The 24,138-nt window shown below is 38.6% G+C and overlaps 1 protein-coding gene across 1 annotated transcript in view; it reads right to left on the bottom strand.

Moving 5' to 3' along the window:
- Nucleotides 1–6,654: 6,654 nt before the first annotated feature.
- The window catches only part of ST6GALNAC3 (ST6 N-acetylgalactosaminide alpha-2,6-sialyltransferase 3), a 208,064-nt gene continuing 190,580 nt past the window's right edge, over nucleotides 6,655–24,138 (bottom strand). Inside the window, exons 4-5 of the mRNA XM_066555703.1 lie at nucleotides 10,925–11,032; nucleotides 6,655–8,710 (exon numbers count right to left, since the gene is read on the bottom strand). Of these exons, the coding sequence (XP_066411800.1) occupies nucleotides 8,524–8,710; nucleotides 10,925–11,032 (295 nt within the window). The 3' untranslated portion in view covers nucleotides 6,655–8,523. The remainder of the gene's footprint in view (nucleotides 8,711–10,924; nucleotides 11,033–24,138) is intronic.

Here is a 24,138-nt window from a genome sequence, read left to right as displayed (position 1 = left end):
AGTAATATATCCAACCATCCTACATGGAAAAAGGATGAAATGAATCCATATTACATCATGCTACTAATATGCATTCAGAGCTCACACTGTAATGGTTCTGAAGTGAACATTACAGTTAATGCAGAGAGTATGCTTGAAAAAGTAACACACAAATTCTTAACAAGCCCCTTGGCAGCATATCAGACTTGAAGGACCCTCAAAACTGAGCATGTGAAAAGCATTTCTTCCCTTTATTTAGTCTTATCCTTATCACAGAAATACTTTTTTTCATTTCCCTTACTCTGGTAGCTGACAAAATATAGCCCAGTTCTAAGTGGTATATACCAGAATCTGGCCCAAAATTAGGTGCTAACAGCTGCTGCATTACATATGCCAGTGCTGACAGATAAACCCGAATCTCCAGTCCTTTCACAAACCCAGCTACTCTACATATGTTTACTTCAGCACATACAGACCAAGTTAAGATTTACAGATCAAAGCTGTTGCTTGTTAATCATGTTCTTAGCTGGGAACAGGAAAATAGCAAAGTTAGAGACCAGAGGCTGAATGAGTTCTAGTTCCTTTCCTCCCTTAGCACCATGGGGTCCACTGGGGAACAAAAGTTATGCAGGTCCCCCTCACACTCCTGTCAGCAAGCAGAAGTTTGCACCTTTTCCTGAAATGTGATCTCTCCCCCACGTTCTAACTTACACAGCTCTCAAGCATGTGCTCAGTGTCCATTCCTGGGATTTCAGTGGTTTCACCCCTGAGACATGTACGCTCTGGCAAGGACATGCCCTTTAAGAACAGGACCCAATGGACCTTTTCCACAACGTGTATTTGTGTCTGCAATGGGTTTTTACATACAGAAATACAATCATGAGTTATTGCAAGTGTAGGTTTTGTGGCTGAGTTTACCCAGCGTTACTAAATATTTGTAGGGCAGATACCTTAAAATGTCTTTAAAGTGTGTACAGCTGATTTATATTTACAATGATTTTATAAATATATATATTATATATATAGGATTTATTCCAACACCTATGAGAAAAAAGATCTTTGATTCCTTGGGTTCAGTGAACTGACAGATATTATTATAGTGGCCTGTACATAAACAAGAATAAAAGTGTTTTGCAGAAAATCATGCATAAATTATGTCAGACAATTGGAAAATTGTATACATTTATTTACGTTTTAAAATAATCCAGGCACAATTTTGCAAATACACAGAAGCACATTGTCCAAATGGGAGCAAAACCTAAGTAACATATAGCAAAAAACACATGGCAAAACATACAAAGTTAAGTATAAATGGTACGAAAGTTTTTCTTAGTCTACAGTGGTATCTGCTATCAATACACTTGTCAGCATTACAAAAGGCAACCAAAGAATACAAGTAACAAACTGTGTAACATGAACCACCTAAAAAAGTTTATGTTAGCAGCATATAGTAGCAACTTTCTAAGAACAGAAGAGTGCTTGCACACTGTATATAAATGCATATATGCACACATATACAGATACAACTGGAAGGCCACAAGAACAAAATTACCCTGGGAAAATGATTAAGGGAATTTTTATGTCTCTTGCAGTATATAAAAACAATGCATGCATTAGCAAGTACCCAGCATGTTCAGGATAAAATTACATCCACGAGCTGAATCACATTAACTCTTCATCCAACAAAGCACTTACCATGCTGTACCCATATTGGATAACTTTTTCCTATATCACACTCCTGATTTATGGAGCACATTTGGACGGTAAATTTAGGAAGAATCAGGAGCCCTTGATTCCCATGGTCTGACAGGAGGAATCAGATCTCAAATTTGAAAGAAAAATACCCATGGAAAAAAATACCCTTACAAAGCCTGAGTTATAAGATGGTCTAGCAGGAATTCCACTTTCCTGTGGGACAGTGCAGTACAGTGGCCTCACTTAATGAGCTTTAGTTTGCATGGTGGAGAGTTCCTGAGCATGTGCCCCAGATTCCTTCTGGATGGAAGCAAAGGATGTGCTCCAATCACTAGTGGCATTCAGCCCCTGGGATCAAACTAGAGATAAGTGTGGAGATCAGGTCCTTAGCACCAACAGTTTCAGGCTACAGACCCCTCCAGCTAAGCTAATTCTTTGCTAAAACAGACACAGGCTTTGGAAATATGCAGAACAAACATTAATGAACAAGTACCATAAGCAGTATTTACCATGTAGATTAGTCTTAGTTGTTCTTACTTGCCCCTACCTGACAAAAAAGGGACCTTCCCTACAGACACCCACTGTGTTTGCAGACACTCAATGTGTTTGCAGTGTCTCTGTATGCAGGTGATCATCCAAAAGAGCAGTGAGCACACAATTTGATTTTCCTTCAACCATCTTCAGAAATATTATTTTCAGTAGCAAAATTATTAAAAACTCTGCAGGCATCTTAGCCAATGTTCTACATGTTCAATTCCCATTTAAAACATACTCCCATAAATAAAAAAAGCTTTGGGATCACTGCCCTCCTAACCTCTTAACAACATCTGTGTCAAAAAAGTCATTCCCAAGTTACACTTGGGATGTGAGATTTCCTTACAATAGAACATAGAATTGTGATTGTGAGTGCCAGAGTAGGTTCACTAAAGCAGGCTGAACTATTTCTGATATTTCGGTGAAAAATGTCAAATTTAGTAATTATTTCCTGACTGGTTTCAATGGTTTATTTGCTGCCAGCTGCTAATGGCATTTACAGAGCTCCAGCAAAGTGCTCTGGACAACACATGATATGAGAAAAAGTACTACTTCTGCTGCTTGAACTAAGTTTACACAAAACTTACATTATTTATTATAGTGGAGAATAAAATGTGCAACATGCTATCATGCATAATACATGGTAAGAACATGCATCAGTTCAAGTTTACAGTCTCTTTCCAGTAAATTAGAACAGCAGTGGCAGATGTTGACAGCTACATATTTTGAGGAATTCCCAGAAACAGCAGCAAGCAATGCAAAAAAAGACATGAAATCAGCTGTTTAAGACACCCATGAAACAGTAACTCTTTGTGAGTTAATAACACAAACAATAACAGAACCAGTGATACCTTTCCTATCCTATTCCAAGAAAGTGAGTTCAGCACCTGAGGTGAGACTGTGCCCCAAGCAAACCCCGCTGCTGCCTGGGGAGCGCGTCCCTGCAGCCCCAGGGCACATCCAGCACTTGGCTGCTCCACAGGAGGGGAGGAGGGCAGGCTTTGAGTGGATCACAGGCTGCCTAGGTCAGATGGAGAATTCTTCTCCACTGGGGCTGGAAGGAGCCCAAAGTTACAGCTGGGTGGGGATCTACAAAAGCTGGGGGAGCAGGCCCAGATGTGCCACGTTAGTATGGCTTCCACAGAAGTCCTTTCTTTCAATGGAGAGAGACCTTTTCTTTCTCCTTCAGCCCCTTTTAGAGGGTTTGCCTAGGAGACTCTAATCCAGAACAGACACACAATCTTCTGTAGATTATACTAGACAAGGTTTACAAAAAGCTTCCCCCTTCCCCTATGACTTTAGCTATACAGATCACAGCAATAGCCAGAAAAATATAAATCAGTCTGGTAGCTGGCTTCACTCCTCTATGGTTAAGTTTCATTCCTGTGCATCCTCTCAGGAAAGAAGGAACAGAATGAAACACATCTGTTGAAAATGAAATGTTTCCTCCCCAAAGGAACTAAATATAGTCAGGAAAAACAGGACTTTTTAAAGTAAATATATGACTGCTGCTCACAGTACATCACAATGCCCACAGACAGCTCCCTGTGTGAGCACAAGGTTCACTCTTGTGGGTACCCTAAGGTTCATCATGAACACACCCTAGGCTTGCTTCAGCACAACTAAAGACACACTATTTCTGACATACACGCAGAAAAAAAGACAGCAAATTCTAAGCATCAATATGTAACATGCTTCTGATTTTCTGCTTACTAAGAACATCATCCAGGTATAATTCACTGAGGTTACTTAATTCTTACTTACCTGGACATGTCTTCTGGTTGAGCATCTGTGCTCTGCTGCCAGCTATCTTTGTGTGGGGTCCTACTTCAGTCCAGCCCATTAGCAGGTGAATAATGGAGGACCATCAGCATCAGCCCTCCAAGAGTTGGGTGAGCTTCTCTTTATTAATTCTGCAAAGCATTTTGTGCTTTGGTACTTCCCAGACAAAACACTGCTTACCCTGGCACCCAGGAGTGCAAGGATTTTACTGGGGTAGGTGCTGTATTCATGAACTTGCCAAAGCCACTTCCATTAGTTTTGAAGAGAGTCTTCAGATATTCCTAAATCAGTGAGTGTTCAGATAACTTGTGTCAGGTTGACTTCTTCATCCCTGGTGGTGTTTATGTGCAAATACTTAACAACACTAAATTTGTCTCCATTTTTTCCTGTAAAGGGCATGGCTTTCCCTTTGCTGATAATTCCTGCTCAAGAGAACAGGACAATTATTCTACACAGGAGCTAAAGGCATTTGAAGAAACAGAACACTTTAGTAAAGTATTTCCAAGAGAGATCAATGGGTACTCCTTGCCTAAAGCACTTTAGGGGCATTTTTTAGAAGCTGGAACACCATCTGCTCCTAAGTAGAGCTCTCCATAAGTCCTCCCCATTTACTGATGTAACTGATAGGAGCAGTCTGCAGATGGAGCCTCCCAGCCCAGATGGAAAGGGAATTTGGCTGGATATATAAACTAATTTTTTTTCTTTCTGAGAAGAGGCCTTGGTATAAGCAGAAGGATGTGATCTGGACATCTAATAGGGATGAAAAGGTTGGGATGATGCCTGTTATGTCAGTTTGGAAAGAAAAAGCTACACTATTTTATTCAGTCAATTATCTATGAATAGTAATTAGCCAGTCAAAAAGATAATTTAAATGAAATTTTCTGCTCCTATTTAGAAATTTCTACTCTGAAAACAAAACTCAGAAGGTAATGCAATATAAAACATAAAGTATATTTACATTTAAATGTTTATTAAAAGCAAGCCATTTATGCCTTTTTTATGCCTTCCCCTCCTTTTAAAAAAAGTGTATTTAAATCCCTCCTACATTTTAGAAGAAACTTTTGATGACTACTCAGCTCACTGATGGCAAAAAAAAAAAAAAAGAAAAGGCCAAACTATTTTTGAGCATTCCTCTCTTAGAAGGAACATGAAAATGCATTTTGAAATCCTCAGGTAAACTCCCTGCTTGTTTTATACTCATGAGTAGTTGATTAAAAGAGGACTGCTTGAATGAATAAGCAATTAGGATATGATTACATTCAGGTAAACTGTAGTAGTTTTATCTTAAAGAATTAATAAGTGATTCTCAGCTGATTTCTTAACTGCTCTCATAAGGTGAACCACCAAGATTCCTTATACACATCCAAGTACTGACATTCTCTCTTTAGTACCACAGCTGGTTTTTAACAGATTTCAACCAAGTAATTTCTTTGTAGAATCATCTTTAACACAGTGGTCACAGTTACTTACTCATATAATAAAAATCATGTAAATATGCATTTAACTTATGCTAAAGACAGGCTCATTTAGATAAGGGAACTGATGTTCACTCTCTCACTTTTTCTAGTATGAATGAAGCCTGCTGCAATGTTTCTAAAGTGGATCTGCTCTAAGTGCAAATCCAAGCAGAGAGTAACACCTTTACTTTGCTCTGTCACCTAAACTAATTGTGTTCTCAATTTTGTGTACATTTAGATGTTCTTAGAGCTGTATTTTTCTTAGCTATCCTTTGTGATAATGTTTCATGCAGCATACAAGCACTCTTGAAAGAGCTTCAGAATGAAGCACATATTTTACAACACGTTTATGGTGAATTAGCAAGTATTAATCATCTTAAAAACTTTCTCAAGCTTAGAAACCAGGTGAACAAACTCAGGCAGAATCCTTATGCTCACTGGGGAGAAACACTCAGGGAGACAAACACTCTGCTTCATGTGGACACTTCCATGGAACTCTGTCCAGTCCAAAAAAATTCCATGTGCAGCACTTTCATTGCAGTTTTCTATTAACCCAGAAACCTTCTAAATACAAGTTCGATTGGCTGGTGTTCTTCCCTCAAGGGAATGATAGCATTTCCCAGGCTGCCCTGTAAAATATGTGTGGAACATTCTCCCTAATTATGTATGTCCTGAATTTTTCAAATCCTGCCTTACAATTTTTTATTACCTTTCCATATATCCAGCCACCTATGTGAACTGAACAGATGCATGGTGATAAATCTGGTTTTTCTACTACAGCTCTTCTTCCAACCATGACCCTTTTTCCCCTTTTGATTTCATCCCATGTTGTATTAGCAGACAACTAATTTAAACTCCAGGGACAAGAAACAGCCACTTTTAATTACTTGTATGTCACAGCATTGCCTGTAAGCTTCAGACACTTGGGGCACCTTTTCTTCAAAGTGTTATACAAGTAAGTTGAAAATGGGAATACTCATCTCAACATCTCAAGAAAGTCAAGAAAGGGAGTAGGAAAATACTATTGTTCTTCTTTTCTAAACAGGAAGGTGAGACATGAAGTCATGCCAGAAACCTGGGACAAAGCCTGTGTTTGAATATAGATGTTTATCCAAGATCATAAGCATGGCCCCAGCCTTTGTCTGACAACCAGAATGAATACTTACAGTACTAAAGAAAGCAGTGAAAGCTGAGCTATATAAAAATATAAAATCAGAGAGCTGCATTTATGGTAGAAAATAGAAGAAGAAACACAGATGATACCCTGGAATCACCTACCAACAGGAACAAGAAACCAATGATCAGGAGGAGGAATACTGATTTCCTCCCCATCCTATGAGTTGGAGCAGTTGATGAGAGAATATATATGCAATGAACATATAAAATATAGATTTATATATACAAATATACAATAGGAAATAGTCAGTATACAAATACTTACATGTAAAAATAGTTTTTTACTTTCCCCTTTTCTTGATTTACAAAAGCATACAAAGTTTCCTGTTGGTTAATGTTTAAGTAGTGTGAGTAAACCCTGTGTGACATGTTCCACACATAATTCCTTCAAGTGTTCACAGTATTGGCTATTACAGTGTTGAATCTGACATTCTCGATGTTAAAATATTCATAGGACACATTCTAAAATTAAAGCATTAGTTTAAATACAGTTTAAATAAAACTCACATGTGTATTTGAATTATGGTCATAGTACAAATGAGTCTGCTGCAGTTGAAAACTTTCCATGACAATAAGCTTGGAAATACATACTTAAACTAGAGATGAGTATATTTTAAGATTCTTGAACTGCCTTTTAATGTGCAGATAATACTGTGAGATGGGGAGTTCTTTCAACTTCATCTGAAGCAATGCAAGCTGATAGAACTCAGTATTACAAATTATTCTCAGTAGGAAAGTGGATGCACAGAACAATTTGCCATCAGAGCCAGACACATTGTCACTTTCTTCAAATCCCCATCAGACAAAAATAAATGACAGGTACCATTGTTTTTGTGTTAAGAATAAATGATCTGGAGCATTCTGCATCAGGAAAGTGCTTTAAATTAAATTAAATTAGTTCTCACAACTCTCTTGTGAGGTAGATAGACACTATCCTTGTTTTTAAAGATGGAGAAACTGGAGATCTAAAATAAATTATGATGGCTGCATGGGAAATACTGTCAAAATACTGTTATTTGGATGTTGGAGCAAGTCAAATGCACAACTGGAGTAAATGGAGATATTAATGAGAACACTTTACACTCACCAGCTTAGGTACTGACAGCAGGGCTTGGTACAACAGCCAAAGGTTCATCATGGGCTGCAAAACACAATCTTTGCCAAGTGCCATTCTGCTGGAGCTGAAGTGTGGGACAACAGCTTCAAAACCACAAACTACCTAGTCCCAGATGGTGCAGACTGACCAAGGTGGAAGGAAGCTGCATTTCAGAAGTTATGAATTAATCAGGAGTCTTGAGTAGGTAATATCTTTTCATTCAACAGTTGGGTACAGTTCAAGAACCATGCTTAGCTCATCTCTAATTTTACCATATATGCAAGTGCTCACAATATACTGTGTATCAATATATTCAGGTGTTGTTTTTTGAAATTTACTCACTCCTGGAGCTTGGAGGTCTGTATTTTATTTCACATTTCTCTTGTTGAAAATTTCTACTGATACCACAAATGGAACTAGTGCTTTAGTACAGCAAATGAGCTACAAATAATAATTTTAAATATCTGAGATGATGGACAATTTTCAAAGGACCACCATGCTCTCTGTGTGCACCTGTATATACAGGAAATCTCATCTGTCTTTAACTGCTCCTGCCTTGAAGTAAAATCCAGTTAAAGTATAAAGTGCATAGTGTGGATTAAAACCCTAAGAAATAACAAACAATGTGTCTGCCTTCCACAGATGATTAATTTTGCTTAACAGCTGAACCACCACCCTCTTTGTCTTCTGATTTTTAGTTTAGTGTTACCTAGCCTGAGAAAGGCCAGCCAGATGTAAGCAAAACTACTGTAAACTGAGACATTTCTGTAATATGCTGTTAAGGGAGAGTTAAGTAAACCAGTATCAAGACACCGTCCAGTTGGGATGTGTAAATATTATTGTGTGCTTCTTAGCCCACTTAGCAAATACTTTCTTTTCTGTGATAAACCTGTGGCCTCCATAGGGAGCATTTTCATGGAGAAAGTATTCCTCACACTCGTCTCTTCCTGGCTCGTAATAGTGGTAGGGAACTTTGCGAAAGCCTTCTGACCTAGGGAGAAGAAAGATACATTTCATCACTGTCTTCCAGAAAAACGTAAATCTGTAATACACCTGAATACAAGATACAAGCATCCTGGCTTGGATCAGCAATAGTGTGGCCAGCAGGAGCAGGGCAGTGATTGTGCCCTGTTCTCAGCATTGCTGAGGCCACACCTCAAATCCCAGGTTCAGTTTTGTTTCTCTCACTACAAAACAGACACTGAGGTGCTGGAGTGAGTGCAGAGAAGGACAATGGAGCCAGTGAAGGGTCTGGAGCACAACTCCCACAAGGAATGACTGAGGGAGCTGGGAGTCTTCATCCTGGAGAAAAGGAAGCTCTGGAGGGACCTTACTCTTCATAGCTGCTTGAAGGGAGGTTGTAATGAGGAGAGGGTTGGTCTCTTCTCCCAAGGAACAAGTGACAGGACATGAGGAAATTGCTTTAAACTTCACCACTGGAGGTTCAAATTGGATATTTGGAAAAATTTCTTCACCAAAAAGGTTGTCAAGCACTGAAACAGGCTGCCCATGGAAGTGATTGACTCACCAGCTCTGGATGTATTTAAAAGATGTGCAAATGTGGCACTTGGGCCACAGTTTAGTGCAGACTTGGCAGTGCTGTGTTAACGATTAAACTCCACGATCTTAAAGGTCTTCCCCAATTCTAAACAATTCCATGAATGATCTGAAATCCTGTCCATGTGTCAGCACTTGAGCTCCTTTGCTAAACGGTAAGGGCTTTCATTACATCACGATTTCTAGGAGTTTTCCTAAGGCAGAAGAAGCTCAGTCTATCTCTCAGCACACACTGATCTTACCAGTCAGTGAGAAGCTGAAGGGCTGGCTCCTATGGGCACTGCACATTTTGCTTAACCTGTGATAACTCAGCCCACAAGGTTCTCTCCCCAACCAAAGTCTTCTCACTGGATAGTCCCAGCTGTTGAAACTGGTTCTTGAGCTGGCTGAACAGGGCAGTTATAAGAGTAACATCCAATTTAAGTGGGTAATCTAGTTAGAATCACAGCTTAAAGGGGACATCCTTCTCTGCTGCCAACAGTGCTATCATGCTGTTGACTGGTTTTACATCAGGGCTATGCAACGCCAGCTTGGCTGAGCTCTCTGAGGACAACCTTAGTCCTGTCACCCCTCCTCCCAGGGTGCCTACTGTGTGTTTTCATAAACAAAGAACAGCATATGTTCATTCTGTTCATTCCATCTGGATGACTCAATCAGTGAGATCTGCAAGTTCTAAAAAGTCAGCCTCTAATGTTAAGATATCCTAATTAAACAGCTGTGACTCAAATTCTGTTGTTTGTGACATTTTTTAGGTTCTGCCAGCAATGAGTCTCACACTGGAGTGACACAGAATGTGGAGTGAGAATCTGCACAAAGGCTTGACTTTAGGAGCTCATGATGCGCTGGACTGGTTACATGCAGGACTTGGGCCAGCTTAGGTACAGAAGAATAGATGTGTATGTACTAGTACCATACATACATTGTTCATGACATTTCCTGCTTTTCTGAATGAATGAGGAATAGTTTCCTTCTATATTTTTTTTACCATACACAGTAGAATCAAGTATTTAACTTGGACTTTTAAAAATTGTGTTTAGAGTTATACTTCTGACCATAAGATTAATCCACTACCACAGTAAGGTCACCAACAGTAGTTGGTTAGAATTTATGTCAGTTTATGGTGATAAAGCTCACAGGATTTATTATCTAATTAGAACCCTCTACTACTCAAAACAAGCCATATATAACTGAGAAAGTTCAAGTAGGTTGCTCAATGGTAGTGAAATGTAATTTCAGGTAACTATCCTGGGCTAATCATTTTATTTCACTTCCAGGTGTATTTGGTATTCAGAAAACAATGTGTTAGTTTTTTTCCTCTATAGATTTGTTTTAGCAATGGAAGCAAGTACATTTTATCAAAAGAATATGAGCATACTTTGTTTCCAGCTAATTCAGAATCTGCAAAAGATCTTTGACTAAAAATAGCTCCTTATGACATCTGATGTTAGATTTTGTAAATGTTTTTATTTTATCAACAGCACATGCCATATCAGGAGTGAATATGCTGACAATAGTGTCACATCAATGCAAAACGCTGGGAAATGACTGCCTGATCCATTTTTTGGATTTATGATATTAAAATCAATTGTGAAATTTTGACAAGACATCAGAATTGTAGATGCATGAAAATAATTTTCTATGATCTTACTTGCAGTAGGTGTCATTTATCATCCCATAGACGTGAATTCCATAGCAGGCATCCATAGCCAAAATTAAGGTGAACCAACCCGTGCTGAGATATGAACCTGACTGGACTCTGTAAAAATACAACATACACAAAACAAATTGCAATGAGAAATTATCAACACTTTATCAAAGAAATAAAATCTATTGCCTGGGACAAAAGGCATTAAGCAGCTTGACAATCTGTCAAAACCACACAATTACTTTGAATTATTTATAGATATGCTCTCATTCTTCCCAGCTTGGGGCCTCCAGCTATTGTCCACAGGGAAAGAAAACATGTTAAATATCTGAAGTCAAATAATGCATCTCCAGTAAAAGAGAAAATTATTTCTTTTCACATCTGAAAAGCAATTAGTGGAGTTTGTAAAATGAGATAAAGTTTACCAAAACACAAAGTACTGTTGGAATTTGTGTTGTGCTCACATGAGTAGGCACCGTCCTCTTCTGCAAGCAAAATCTTAATCTGCAGTGGGCTTCCCTCAACCTGAAAATTCACACAGCAATGAAACTTCCAAGGATATTTTGGTACAAAACCATCTAACAGAAGGTTCTGAAAACCAAAATTCCGTGCATATCCCTTTACCTAATTTTATGTTATCGTTCTTTGAGCTACCATAGCAGAGAGAAAACCACAAGAGCATAGTGCCCAGATTGACAGTCTTTGCCCAAATGACTAGATATATTCAATCAGCCCAGAAGTATAACCTGCACCAGTGAGAAAAATTACATGTGTAAGGATTTAGCTCACAGATTGGTCGTTTGAGCAAACACATGCATTGTTAACCAGAAACCAAATCCTGTTGGCTCTGCTCACACAGATGTTACCAATGGGGGACTGGGAGTCAATGGAGTTACCCAGATAACCTGGGCATGCAAGACTCACTGCTTTCACACCTCACAAGCAGTGAGAGCACACTCAGCCCTTACTGCTTATGAACTGGCTGAAGTCCAGCTTTGTGCATGTATTGCTTTCAGTTTTACTGAAATCGGTGAAAATGATTATCTTTAAATTATTTTAAAATGCCCCATTTCCAAAGAAAGATACCACAAAACTCACAAAACCATCTTAAAAGAGCACCTCAATAGAGCTGGGTGTGAGTGAGAGAAGGGGATATATGAGCTTTCCGCCACACCTGTAAGCTCTTAGTTTTTGTGTGTGGCAGGGAGCAGTCTGTTCTCCATCCTAACTTAAAGCAGCCTAATGTTTGCACACAATTAAGTTTTGCTGTAAAAGAACTCCCAAGTAAGCCTATGTGTAAATCAGTTATTGCCACCAACAAAATCTTCTGAAAACATCTTCTTAGTAGGGCAGGAATAAAATTTTCATGTGGAAAAAAAAAAGCCCTATAGCAATTTACCCAGCCTATAAGCCCCAACTTCCTTGTGAGACAGAAGAACCAACCTCAGGTGTTTTTTCCTGGTTCAGAGCAAGAATGTACTTCACTCTCCTGCCTCCCTCCTCCTGCATCAATATACCAATCATTAGTTTTTAGCACAGATTCTGTGTTACATCCTTGCTCAAGCTGAACTAAATACTACTTAAGACAATGGGTGAAAGAGTAGTTGTACAACCTTTATCATGACAATTACCTGGCACATACAGGTCTGAGATTCAAATTCCTTCTCTGTGTAATACCTTTTATTATGGACACTAGAAAACCTCCAAGAGCTTTAAGTTCCTAAAGAAACTCCAGTACACTCCAGTTTAAATAAACCTTTGGTTTTTTTAGTGAAAAACTATTGACTTAATTCCCAGAGTTGAGTCCAAGAACACTGAAAGTAGTTAAATATTCTCTTTCTTGCCCATGTCTGTCCTCCTTCATGGTTGAGCTGGTGTGAACTTCTATCCCTGACTTTCCTGATATATCCTTTCCTTTGGGGAAACAGCTAAGTATCTGTTTAGCTGCTTTTGTAAAGCTCCTACTGGAAATAATAAATAAAGGGTTAACTTAAAGCGAAGAACAACAAATGGAAACTAAAGGCAGGGTGTCAAACACCCAGGTTTCATTAGGAAACCAACTGTAATTGTGCTGCTTTTTTGGACGCCTTTGTAGCCACAGAAGTGTATAGCTGTTTATCTGCCCCATCAGGATCTTCATCTCTTCAACCAGAATGTTCTGCTACTGTCTAGCAGGAAGAATTCCCAATCCAATTCATGTTATTTCAAAATAACATTCTGCCATGATAAAAGGCTGCATTGCTTCTAACTTGCTTTCTACTCTTGCGCCAGGAAAACACTGGCCTTGAGCTTTCAAAGCATTTTAGAATCATAATAACCATTTATAAGAACACGATGAAGATCAGGACTCTTCCGATAATGGAGGTTTATTGGAGAGCACTATATTGACAGCAGCATCTGAAATTTGCTATACTCAGGAGGAAAAAGGAATTTTAAAAAAGAATTAATCAATATTTCATGTCTTGTTTTAACACCATTGGACCTTAGTCCTCTCATCTATATACTGCACTGGCAGGATAAATAAAAACAGCAGAGTGAGTTCCCAGGTACCTTCCCTGGGAGATGAAGTACGTGACAGAATACAGATTATATACTTTAAACCAAAGCACTTATATTCATCCATTTTTTCCTCTGAAGATACACAGGGGTACGAGGGAATATACTTAAGCAGTGGAGATTCTGGATGATTTGGTAACACCTTAGAATGCAATCTGATACCATAAACATGCTTTCAAAATTCTAATGAAAGCAATATTAGAAATGCGAAAACAATTTTAGCTGTCCCTAAAAGGCCATAAATCTCCGAATACCTTTTAAAATATCATCCCATAAAACTGTAGTGCAAAGCAATGTTTCAGCCCTTGCTATTATGCTAACACTGTGCACTCAATTTCCCTCTCTACAGGAGAGTTTTACATGTTTCTTGCTTGGTCAGGGGGTTTTGAGACTCATTAGAAAAAGAGTTCCTCTTGTTACTGTAATTGCACTCAAATTTCAACTTTTACACATAGGAAATAAAAAAATCCTCCATTTATGTGTAGCATAAGGCTATGGAACCACACAAGTCTGGAGGAAGGAGGACATTAATCCCAAAATAGAGTAACCAGGAGTTTGTTAAACATCATCTGCAGAACTACAGCAGGCAGAGCTATGGTGATATACGTATGTGCAACAATCCCAAAATTGTTTCCTATGGCTCAGAGAGACTTTTTTTCATAGTATAAAATTAATGGGGTACCAGATCTGGACAGGAAATTGTATCAACAGCTCAGGACAAAATAATGCACTGTTTTTCAAAATACACTTTTATAAAGATGGCTTTGCTTTCAAGACATGATTTACACCTGCACACAGCAATAAAAAGGCAATGCTTACAAAAAGTTACTTTGTTTACTTTAAAAATGAAACCTTATTTTGCATACTTCCTACTTTATTAGTGGTCTTAAAGAAATGACAGTTATAGGTTGTAATTCATTCTGCTAAATACTATCCACCATTTCAGAAAAGTACATAGGCATATGCTTAACATTAAAGACATGAAAAGACCAGTGGACTCAACTTCGTTAAAATGCTTGAAACGAAGTATATGCTTGCTTATCTTGCTCTTAGTGAAGGTTTAAGTGCTTAAAATGTCATTATTTAATCTCAGAATATAAAAGTAAGCTCCAAGATTAATAGTTACTTGAAAGTTTCAAGTCTCAAAACATATAATTTGCATTTTTAGTAATGCCTTCCATATACCAGCAGAATGAACTGACTAAAGTTTCTCACAACATGTTACAAAGAGACTTGCATTCTAATTTTCAGAAGAAAATAGTAAAATGCACTTTTAGGATTCCTAGGGTTGTAATAGATGACATACAAAGCTTTAATTAAAATTTCATTTAAAAGAAAAGCAATTAGACAGGGCTCTTCTGCTTTAACTTTCCACCATTTCAAAAAAAAGAGTAAGAAATTGACATAAAGAAGATCGACTAGAGAATGCACCCTAAAAATGTTGGCAACTGAAATTCATCTTCTTTGACATCTATAACCATGCTTTGATGTAGGCTAAATGAAGGAAAAACTCATTCTTCCTGTCACTGGGGGTAAATGGAAGAACATAAAATATTTTCTTGGTGATCCAGGGCAGGTGAGTTCAAATTTAGTAAAAGTTTTGTTGTCACTTGAGTTCTGATTTTAGCACAGAAATCCAGGAAGTTCTTTTCTTCATTCAATTGTTCCAGGATTCTTTATGTGCACAATCAATTTTAGTTCTATGGTTCAATGGACTGTAATTTCCAGTGGGGACTTCAGTGGTAAAAAATAAAAATGAAAAAAACGTTTGTGAAGGCAGAGAAGATGTCTACACAAGCAATTGCATGTCAATATGATTGCAGAAAAGAACTTAGAAGTCTATTTTTTAATTCTTTTGGGAGAATCTAGAGATCACAGAAGGTCAATTAAGAGTGTTAATTAAGATAAAACCGAGGAAATTTAGTACTTCAAAAAGCTATTAATTAACAGAGCTTGCCAAAAGCATTAGATAGACACTTTTCCTTTTTGCTTTAATTTCAAAATTTTGCAGTAAAGCAAAATTCAACAGTGACAGATTGAAATGACAAAATTCTCCAGGCCAATTAATTGACAAAAAATATATCCTTTCATAAAGGCTGTTTATAGAATCTAATCCTCAGATGACTCTCCCAGCAAACTATTGAATCAGCAGCAGCTTTATTTGCAGCAGCTTGTCAGGCCTCTTGATTAATAAATAAGTATAAATAAGAGTATTGGTCTAAATAAGAGACCTATAATACAGAGAGTAGACGCTTTATAATGTGAGATGCCCTTCCAACAAAAGGGCTAGTTAAAATGATTCAAAATAAACAGAAATATTTTCAAAAATATGTCAGAATTAACTTAGGCTATGCTCAGGTAGAATTGTCTCTGGTACTTCTTTGTATCTGTGGTGCATCAAGAGACCATTAATCCTCTGGGAGGGGTCAGGGTACTCTGGTTTTGCCTGGCACTCTGCCACCTGCCCTGTGTCAGCCTCATCTCTGACAGGGCCTTGGGAAGGAGGATAGAAGGTACAAGTTCCCTCTGCACTCCCTTGTAACAATCACCTCTTTTTCTCCCTAGGTTTCTCTGGGTTTTTGCATTGCTGAATCACAGTCTATTTCCTTACAACTAAAAACACAGGAAACTTATCTGCCAGCAGATACTGGTGAGCCACTACCCAATTCTATACTAACCAAGTTAATGTTTCCATTGCACTTATGTTGACTGAGACTTCTCTCTTTTTTTGGTTTTTTTTTCCCCTGAGGAAGCGTCTCCGAGTACAGCTGCTGTAAAACTCTTCTGCTTTGCCAAATTAAACACCCACATTCCCCAGGTCACAGTTTTGGTCTAAGCCTTTCTCTTCACATCAGATGTAGCTTTGTAAATGACAGATTGGAATGAGTTGGCAGAAAAATGCACCCACCTCTGAGAGAACAGCAAGGCTCTCACCTCTCCCCTGAGGAGCACATACACTTCTCTTGCCAGAGAGCTGTTTTTCTGAGAGGAGTAAAGGAAGCACTCTTGGTACGGGAGAAGGGCAAAACTCTAAATCCTGAAGAACATCTGCCTTAGCCTGGATTTATTTCTGTTTTCTTGAAGACATGGCACTTTGTTGCTAATTATTTCATAACATACTTTCTGAAGCAAAAAGAGCACAAGAAGAGCAAAGAAGACACAAGCACAGAGAATTGATTTTACCTGGTAAAAATGGTTGCTATTTCTGCATTATAAAGATCCCTGTTAGGCAACCATTTATCATAATTATTCATTCTTTTGTACTTGTGTGTGTGTGTGAGTGTACACACGTGTTTGCTCTGTATTCCATAAATGTGCAGGACATCTAATAATGAACAGCAGTGCCCCTCTAGCAGTGAGCAGACTGTCTCACACCTCCTGCTTCAGGTCATTCTGGAAAGTGAAACATTTATACATGGGCAGATGTTTTATTAGCCATCATGTATAGTTTTATGCAAAGCTTAAACAAGTGGAATGCATTATGAACAGCACAGACCACATTCCAGATTCAGGCAGTGACTGTGCCCAGCAAGATGTACCTGGGTATGGACAAGGGATGCACTCCAGCCAGCCCAAACTCTTGGTAGATCATCCCTACTGTCAATGCTGAAAATAAGCTGCAGTTGGGTGGCACACTATTCAGTTAATCTCCAGAAATATTTGCTTTCTGTTTATATTAACACTGCACCAATGGAACACAGGGACAAGAGTCCATTTCAGTTGAGTTTACTATAAACCGGCAGGCAAGGCTACTCCCAGGTCACAAACTGGCCCACAAGAATCTCTCCCCACAATCTGATTTAAAAAGAGATGTAACGATTAATAGGCCCCATGTCAAAATGGCATTGAAAAAAAGACAGGAAGGACACTTATGAATGATCACAAAAAGGAGCAGAGAAATGATGGCTTTGTATTTAACTGCATCTAATTTAAAAAACACCAAAACTATCTGACTTACTATTTACTTATTATTTTGGGCAAGACAGGCAAAATCAACATTAGAAATAAGGACTAGTCTGTTACTACAAGTACAGAAATAGCTGAGGCATCTGCTTGGGTATTTAATTTATGGATTTATTTCTAATAATTGTGTTGTGTAAATTTTTCTAATTTATTTCCTTTCTTTATTTAATACGCTCATGGAAACCTGAAACAAAGAGGAAAAAGAGGGAAAAAACCAAGGCAGCAGCCTGAGAAAATTGACTTCTGCTGTCCAAGCTTCTGTAGTTTCCTTATTTCTGATTCCTTGACCTGACTTTGCTGCATTTCAGTTCAGTTCTGAACTCAGGCAATGAGACAAGGAAGTTACTTCACCCAGGCAGAGAGGGCTCCTTCAGACACCTCTGCTGCTGAGCTCAAAGAAGAAAAGCAGAATTCCTGTTTATCAAGGGTGATCACAGAGGTCCAGCTTGGTGCAAAGCACACAGAAGAGAAACAAGACTAAGAATTATTATTGTAAACTCTGGCCTCCGGCCTATATATTGCACATATATATTATTTCAAGGTGATTCTCATGCATTCTCAAACCTGTACTAATCTCTTCAAGATGAACGGCATCCCCTGTAGAGAACATAAATTGGTAGATGAATTTCTTACAGCTACTGGGCTTCCACAGGTTGCACTGAGTCTTCAGGTAAGAACTGTGGTCTTGGTGCAAACTGTTTACAGAACAGTAAATCCCAATTTCAAACTTTTTTCCTTTCCCACTCTCTTCCCTAATCCTTCTGTTTCCAGAAATACATATTTCTTTGATTTCACTTGAGTCAAGATTCTTTATTTCCCTTTCTCAAGTACAGGCTCTGGTTGGAGCCACAGCCCATGCTACTGCCTGCACTCAGTAGTTATCAGCAGAAGATGCCTTTTGTGAGTGCCTGGGTTGCACTTGTCCCCTGGGGTCTGCAATTTATGCACAATCACAAACAACCTCGACCTGCTGCAGCTGCACCGTGCATGGCTCCACACATCTCCACTTGCACTTGGATTTTGTTGATGAACAAAAATGTATGTTTAAATCAGGACAGGATGCACAGAAATGTCACCCATTACAAACATGCAATTATGTTTAGAATAAAAGAAAGCTAAATTCACATAAGCAGGTTTGGGGGCTAAACTGTTGGCATTTTTCTCTTCAAAAATCACCTGAGTAAAATTCATTCCATGCTTAGGAAGACTGTTTATCAGGAAATGCAGCCCCTCTGGTCAATGGCAGCAGAGCACTTGCTCCACAGGACAATTACTTATGCTCACAGTGGTTGAATCAAATGGGGGGTGATGCCAAAACGTCCCTGGTTGTGGCACCATGGTGCAACCCTGTCCCACTGTTCCCCCCCTCTTACTGGACTATGCTGGGCTGAAGACTTCCTGCAATCCCTGGTGGCTGTGACAAAGGGAGTGACAGCTGAAAGCCTGGCACAGGTTCAGGGCTGGTGCCACAGTCGTCTGTAGGGCAGCATTATGTGCTCTCCTCTTCACCAGGAGCTGCATCCAGTTTGCTGAGTCCTGATTCAATATTTTCACACAGCGTGAAAGGGAGTAGAGAAGGATTTAGATTTGCATCCTTTGTAACCAAAAATGAATCAAAACTAAAAACTGTGCCAAGTGGAAGAAAGAAGACAACAGGGCCTTTTCCCTGCATCTCCATTTAAATCAATATTTGCTGTCTTGGGTCTGCACATTTTTCTGCAAGGAGGATATAAACTAAACAGAGCTGCAGTTAATCCAGGATCCCTGAAGAGATTTAATTAAGGAGGCTTTCCCACCCTTTTCTTTTGGTATTAAAGGGCACTCACTACTCCTAGCTGCATATTTTAGTGAAATGTATTGTAGGTGAATACAGAAGAAATTTCTTGATTAGCTCTTACCGTCTCAATACAAGATACTGAAAGGAGTTCATCTAACCTTGTCTGAAAGCAGCTTAAATTTTTCATAAAAACATTTTCTTTTAGGTTGGGTCTTTTTTATGTTGAAATCGAAAATATGATACAACTTTTTAAAGATGTACATTGTATTTCTGTGACACTGGGATGTGAGCAGAGGCTTTTACAAAGATTTTTTGTTTTATTGCTATGGTGAAAATGAAAGAATAGCTAGCATGAGATTGTACTCTAACTCTGTTCATTTAAGAGGGAAGAACACTGGACCAGAAACTCAGCTGACAAAACCCACACTGATGTACATCAGCTGATACCCTTTCAAATTTTCCACAGTCTGCAGTCATTGTAATAGTTCAAGCACTACCTCTTTGATATTGATATGGAAGGGAAGGCGATGTTACAGTGTTCTCCACACATTTTTACATTTATGTGAGAACTTTGCTTTTTACCAGGACGGATGCCCATACTAAAATAAAAAAAGCTTATGGAAGGCCAGAATGTTAACTGGCTAACTGTAAGTTTTTCTTCTGAACAGATAATATTCACTGGAGAAAGAGAACTCAAACTCCACAGTAGACCTTCATCTGTGCACATTCCTCTATCAACAGCTCTTCTCTCCCCGGCTCTGGTATTCAGAAGAGCGTTTCCAAGTATTCTAAAATTCATTCCTAATTTGTTGCTAAATTACTAACTGATTATTTACATTACAGTAGCACTGTGAATCCTCACTGTGCAAGGCACTGTACACACATGGCAGTTTTTGAACCAAAGAGCTTAACAGTCAAACAGCCAAGAGAAGCAGATTCTTTGGAGAACGTACCTGTCCTTACCCCTAGCACAGCACCACATCACAGAGACACGTTCTCTGGAAGTGCATCCAGAGCCACAGAGCTCTTCTCTACACTGCCTATTTGCACTAACTAAAAGTTCATCTTAGATTATGGAACATCAATATTTTTAGCAAAAATGAAGCCTTAAATCCAGACAAATTATTCTGATATGGAAAAATGGAGGTAAAAATAGAACTTGCGTAGGTCTGAATTTTAATTCAATTGCAAGAGGCCATAAAGTAACCCATCAGTCAAGCTTTGAAGATTAACTGCTAATTAACACAGATGTTGCCTTCCCTTTTACTACTGTAACTTCCTCCAGATTAACTTTTCCTTAAAGTATAAAAGGAACAAAATATTTCTCTTTCCTTTTCTTTCTTTTCCTTTTTGATATACCCTTTAATGAAGCCCACACACATATATAGGTGTCATATTATGGTTTAGTATCAATATTAGGGTCTTGCTTATTATCTATTTTCCATCAAAATGGATCAAGTCTTTCACTGCTTTCTTAATTAACTAATCTCTGTCCAAATATCAAGGAAGAAACAAATAATCGTCACATCCGAGCTACTGAAACTTTCTCTAACACCTCCACTGCTTGGCTTACATAGGAGATGGCTTTCTGAAAGGCATCTGTCACACATGCACATTGTGGGCAGGGGAGGTCAAAGTCTAATTGAAGCCTCACTCCAAATACAGGGTGCCCCAAATCCTGAGGACACCCAGGATTAGCTTTTTCATTCCCCTTCTGTTCCCCCAAAGTCACTACATTTATGCAGCAGGGTCTTCTGAAGGCCAGATGCCTGCAGCCACCACTGGTTCAAATACCTACACTGGAGGCAGCACCCTGATTGCAGGCAAACATATTTGGCAGAACCAAGAATGGCACAAGCTCTTCTCCCAGATGGCAGCCTTAAAAAAAAAAAAAAGCATGGTACAGCAAACAGTTCAGAAAAGCAGGAGACTGCCACAGAGAAGCTCGTAGGAAGAGGAACTAGGGGTCACAGTTGATTTCCTACTATCCCACTAAACAGTTTCTTCAACAGTGGACAATTTCAGAATATATTATTCCAATATTCATTGAGTAGTCTGCAGGAGGTTAATAATACAAGTGGAAGCTTTGAGGAAAATCTCCATACTTATTAGAATAGCAGTTAAATGCTCGAAACCAGAATTTTTCTGGCTTCTCTGCTATCAACTGAAGTAGCAAATTAGTTAATTTTCCAAGTCTTTTGCAATCCAGCTTTTTGAGAATAATAAACACAAAAATCATCATACTAATCATCTAGGCAGCTCACTGTCAGTCCAAACTAATGCCTAGGTATCAAGAATGGTGAGGACTTCAGCTAGCACCAGGAATATGATATTTACAGTGAACCCGAGTGAAGTGGGATTCATGAAGTGGGACAGTGGTCCTTTGCTTTGTAAATAAATGCTCTGATTTCTCTTCCACATTATACTGCTCTTAGTAACATCATCTTTTCAGCAATTCCCAGTATCAGCTAGTTAAGAGTTGGCGATGTTACCATGGAATTGAGCAGGCAAGGAGCTCCTTGAAGGCCACACATGTGACAGGACCCATCAGAGGAGCCTGCGGCTGCTCCCCTGGCACCAAAGTTCAGGACATCACAGTTAATTAAATTCTTATCTACAAGATTTGCGTAACAAACATTAAAACAAGTTAATTCATTACTGTTAGAATCTGCAACTCGCTTGCCACAATTTAGCTGACTCAAGTCTAGACTACATCCTTTTGGCACCAAACTCTAAAATCTAGAACTGACTAAAATCTGTCCTGTGGCTACATTACAGAGAACCTCAGGTAACAGTAGGAGCTACTACTGGAAGGAATACCACATTAAAAATTAAGAGTTCAATCACATACAATAGCAGAGATAATGTCACAATTAGCTTTACAAAACAACATCATTCTTTATAAAGGTCTTTCTCTGCCTCTTCATGCTATGCGCCTGATAAGCCCTTGCCAACAAAGACATTATACTAATTACAATTAGTTATACAAAGTGTAGGATAACTTAAATGATTTATTGATTTTTTTTCCTCACAAAATAAATGTTATTTTGAATTCCAAATATACAGTAAAAAAATAAAGCAGAAGCCACAGATGGCATGTTCAGTCCAGACACGTATGAATGTGAATATACTTACAGGGACACTCAATCCATTTAAAACTTTAATCTTTTCCCTGGAAAAATCATTGCAGAGTAGGTTTTATGCAATTAAATTAATTTTTTCCCTGAGCAGAGACATTTAAGGTACAGAACCAAGAGCTGAGCTGTTTTAAAAAACCCCTTAGAATAAAGAGGATCTTCCACCAATTTTTTTCTTAATGCCTTCAGGTGAACAAATACAAGTATGCACATTTGTAATGCAATATTAATGTGGCACCATGTTTGCCTTTGATATAATTATTATTTACATGCAATCTGAAGACATAAAAGACTCTGAAGTTCTATTAAATAATTTTCTGTATTAACTATCAAACTGTGGTAATGACCACTTCATATCTTGGCATGGAAATAACAAAGGAATCTTTCTGCTTCAGTTCTTTGGGAACTCCTTCTAAGAACTACTTCAAAATCCTCCTTTGTCTTCCATCCTGCAACATCACGAATGTCCTGTAACCATATTGAGAATTTGCTTCTCCTGTGAATATCCTCAGTGTTCAAGTGTATTTCCAGGAAGGAATTGCAGCCCTGAGAGTCTCAGCAGAGCACAGCACTCAATCTTCAGAGGGACCCTCTCATAAGTCTATTTTGAACTTCTCTGAAATTCCAAAAAATACCTAGACTCACTGAAAAATGAAGAGCTGATCCAGTCTGATGTTCTCCCAGTCCTCTCTACATGCCCCAACTCCAGAGTGCCAATGCCCTCAAGCACTTAGACAAAACCATCTGTGACACAGACAATGAAGGTACACAAGAGAAAAGGCTTAGGCACAACAGGCGCCCCCAGGAAGCAGCAGGTTTACTCCCTGCTCTCTGAGTGCCTTTTGCCATTACACCAGCCATTTTGTCCTCAGTCTTGTCAAGTGAAGGCACAGCACTTAGGAAAATACATTTCTCTTTTTTTCTGGTCTGCAAGTCAGCATTATCTGATTAGGTCTACTTCCTAGGGCTTGTTCAGTCTCGCTTATCAGACACACTGGAAAATATTTCCAATAATAAGCCAGCAGAAATCTGCCTTCATATCTGGTGTCAGGCTACATATAACAGAAATCTTTTCATTTTAGTTTTAAAGTATTGCTTCATTCAACAAGCTGACTGCTGGCTGACACACAATCTAACCTAAAGGCTATGGATCAGCAGGTAAATGCAGAAATTCTATTAGTTTTCAGACCCGAGGTTTACGCCTTTCATTTCAAATGAAATCAAAATCCTACACATGAATAGGTAAAGCACAGTGTAAAGATCCTTTCTTAAAACCATCCATTACATATTACATGAGTGCAAGGAAGAAAGCAGTTCCTGCATCTTGTAGATACTGTATTTCTAGTGCTCAGTGGCTCTGGCAAGGAGGTAAATAGCAGACATAAAAGAGATCCATTCTGAGGAAAAATTAAAACCATGACCAACATTATATTAGGCAATGTGAAATCCTGCAAAGGTACAAAGACAGGCATAGCCAGATATGCTTGGTATTAACAAAACCTCTCCAAGCTTGTATAAATTGGACTTCCTTACCTAAATCCAATTTTAAAAGTCATAATCAAACTTGTCTATGCTTTAAAGGTTTTGGAAATCAGCATCCTCATACAGGACCAGAAGAAGGAAATAGTGCAAAAGTGCATATTACAAAGCATTCAGAATATTGAGGAGAATATTTCTTTTTCCAAACTGAAAGAAACACTGCCAACAAAGAGAGTTTTCATTTCTTTGTTCTTTCTAGAAGTGTACACACCCAGCTTAATATACAAATAAATGAAATTTAGGAA

Source organism: Molothrus aeneus, chromosome 9, assembly GCF_037042795.1.
Source record: "Molothrus aeneus isolate 106 chromosome 9, BPBGC_Maene_1.0, whole genome shotgun sequence".
NCBI lineage: Eukaryota > Metazoa > Chordata > Aves > Passeriformes > Icteridae > Molothrus > Molothrus aeneus.
This window is presented reverse-complemented; position numbering and strand designations above follow the sequence as displayed.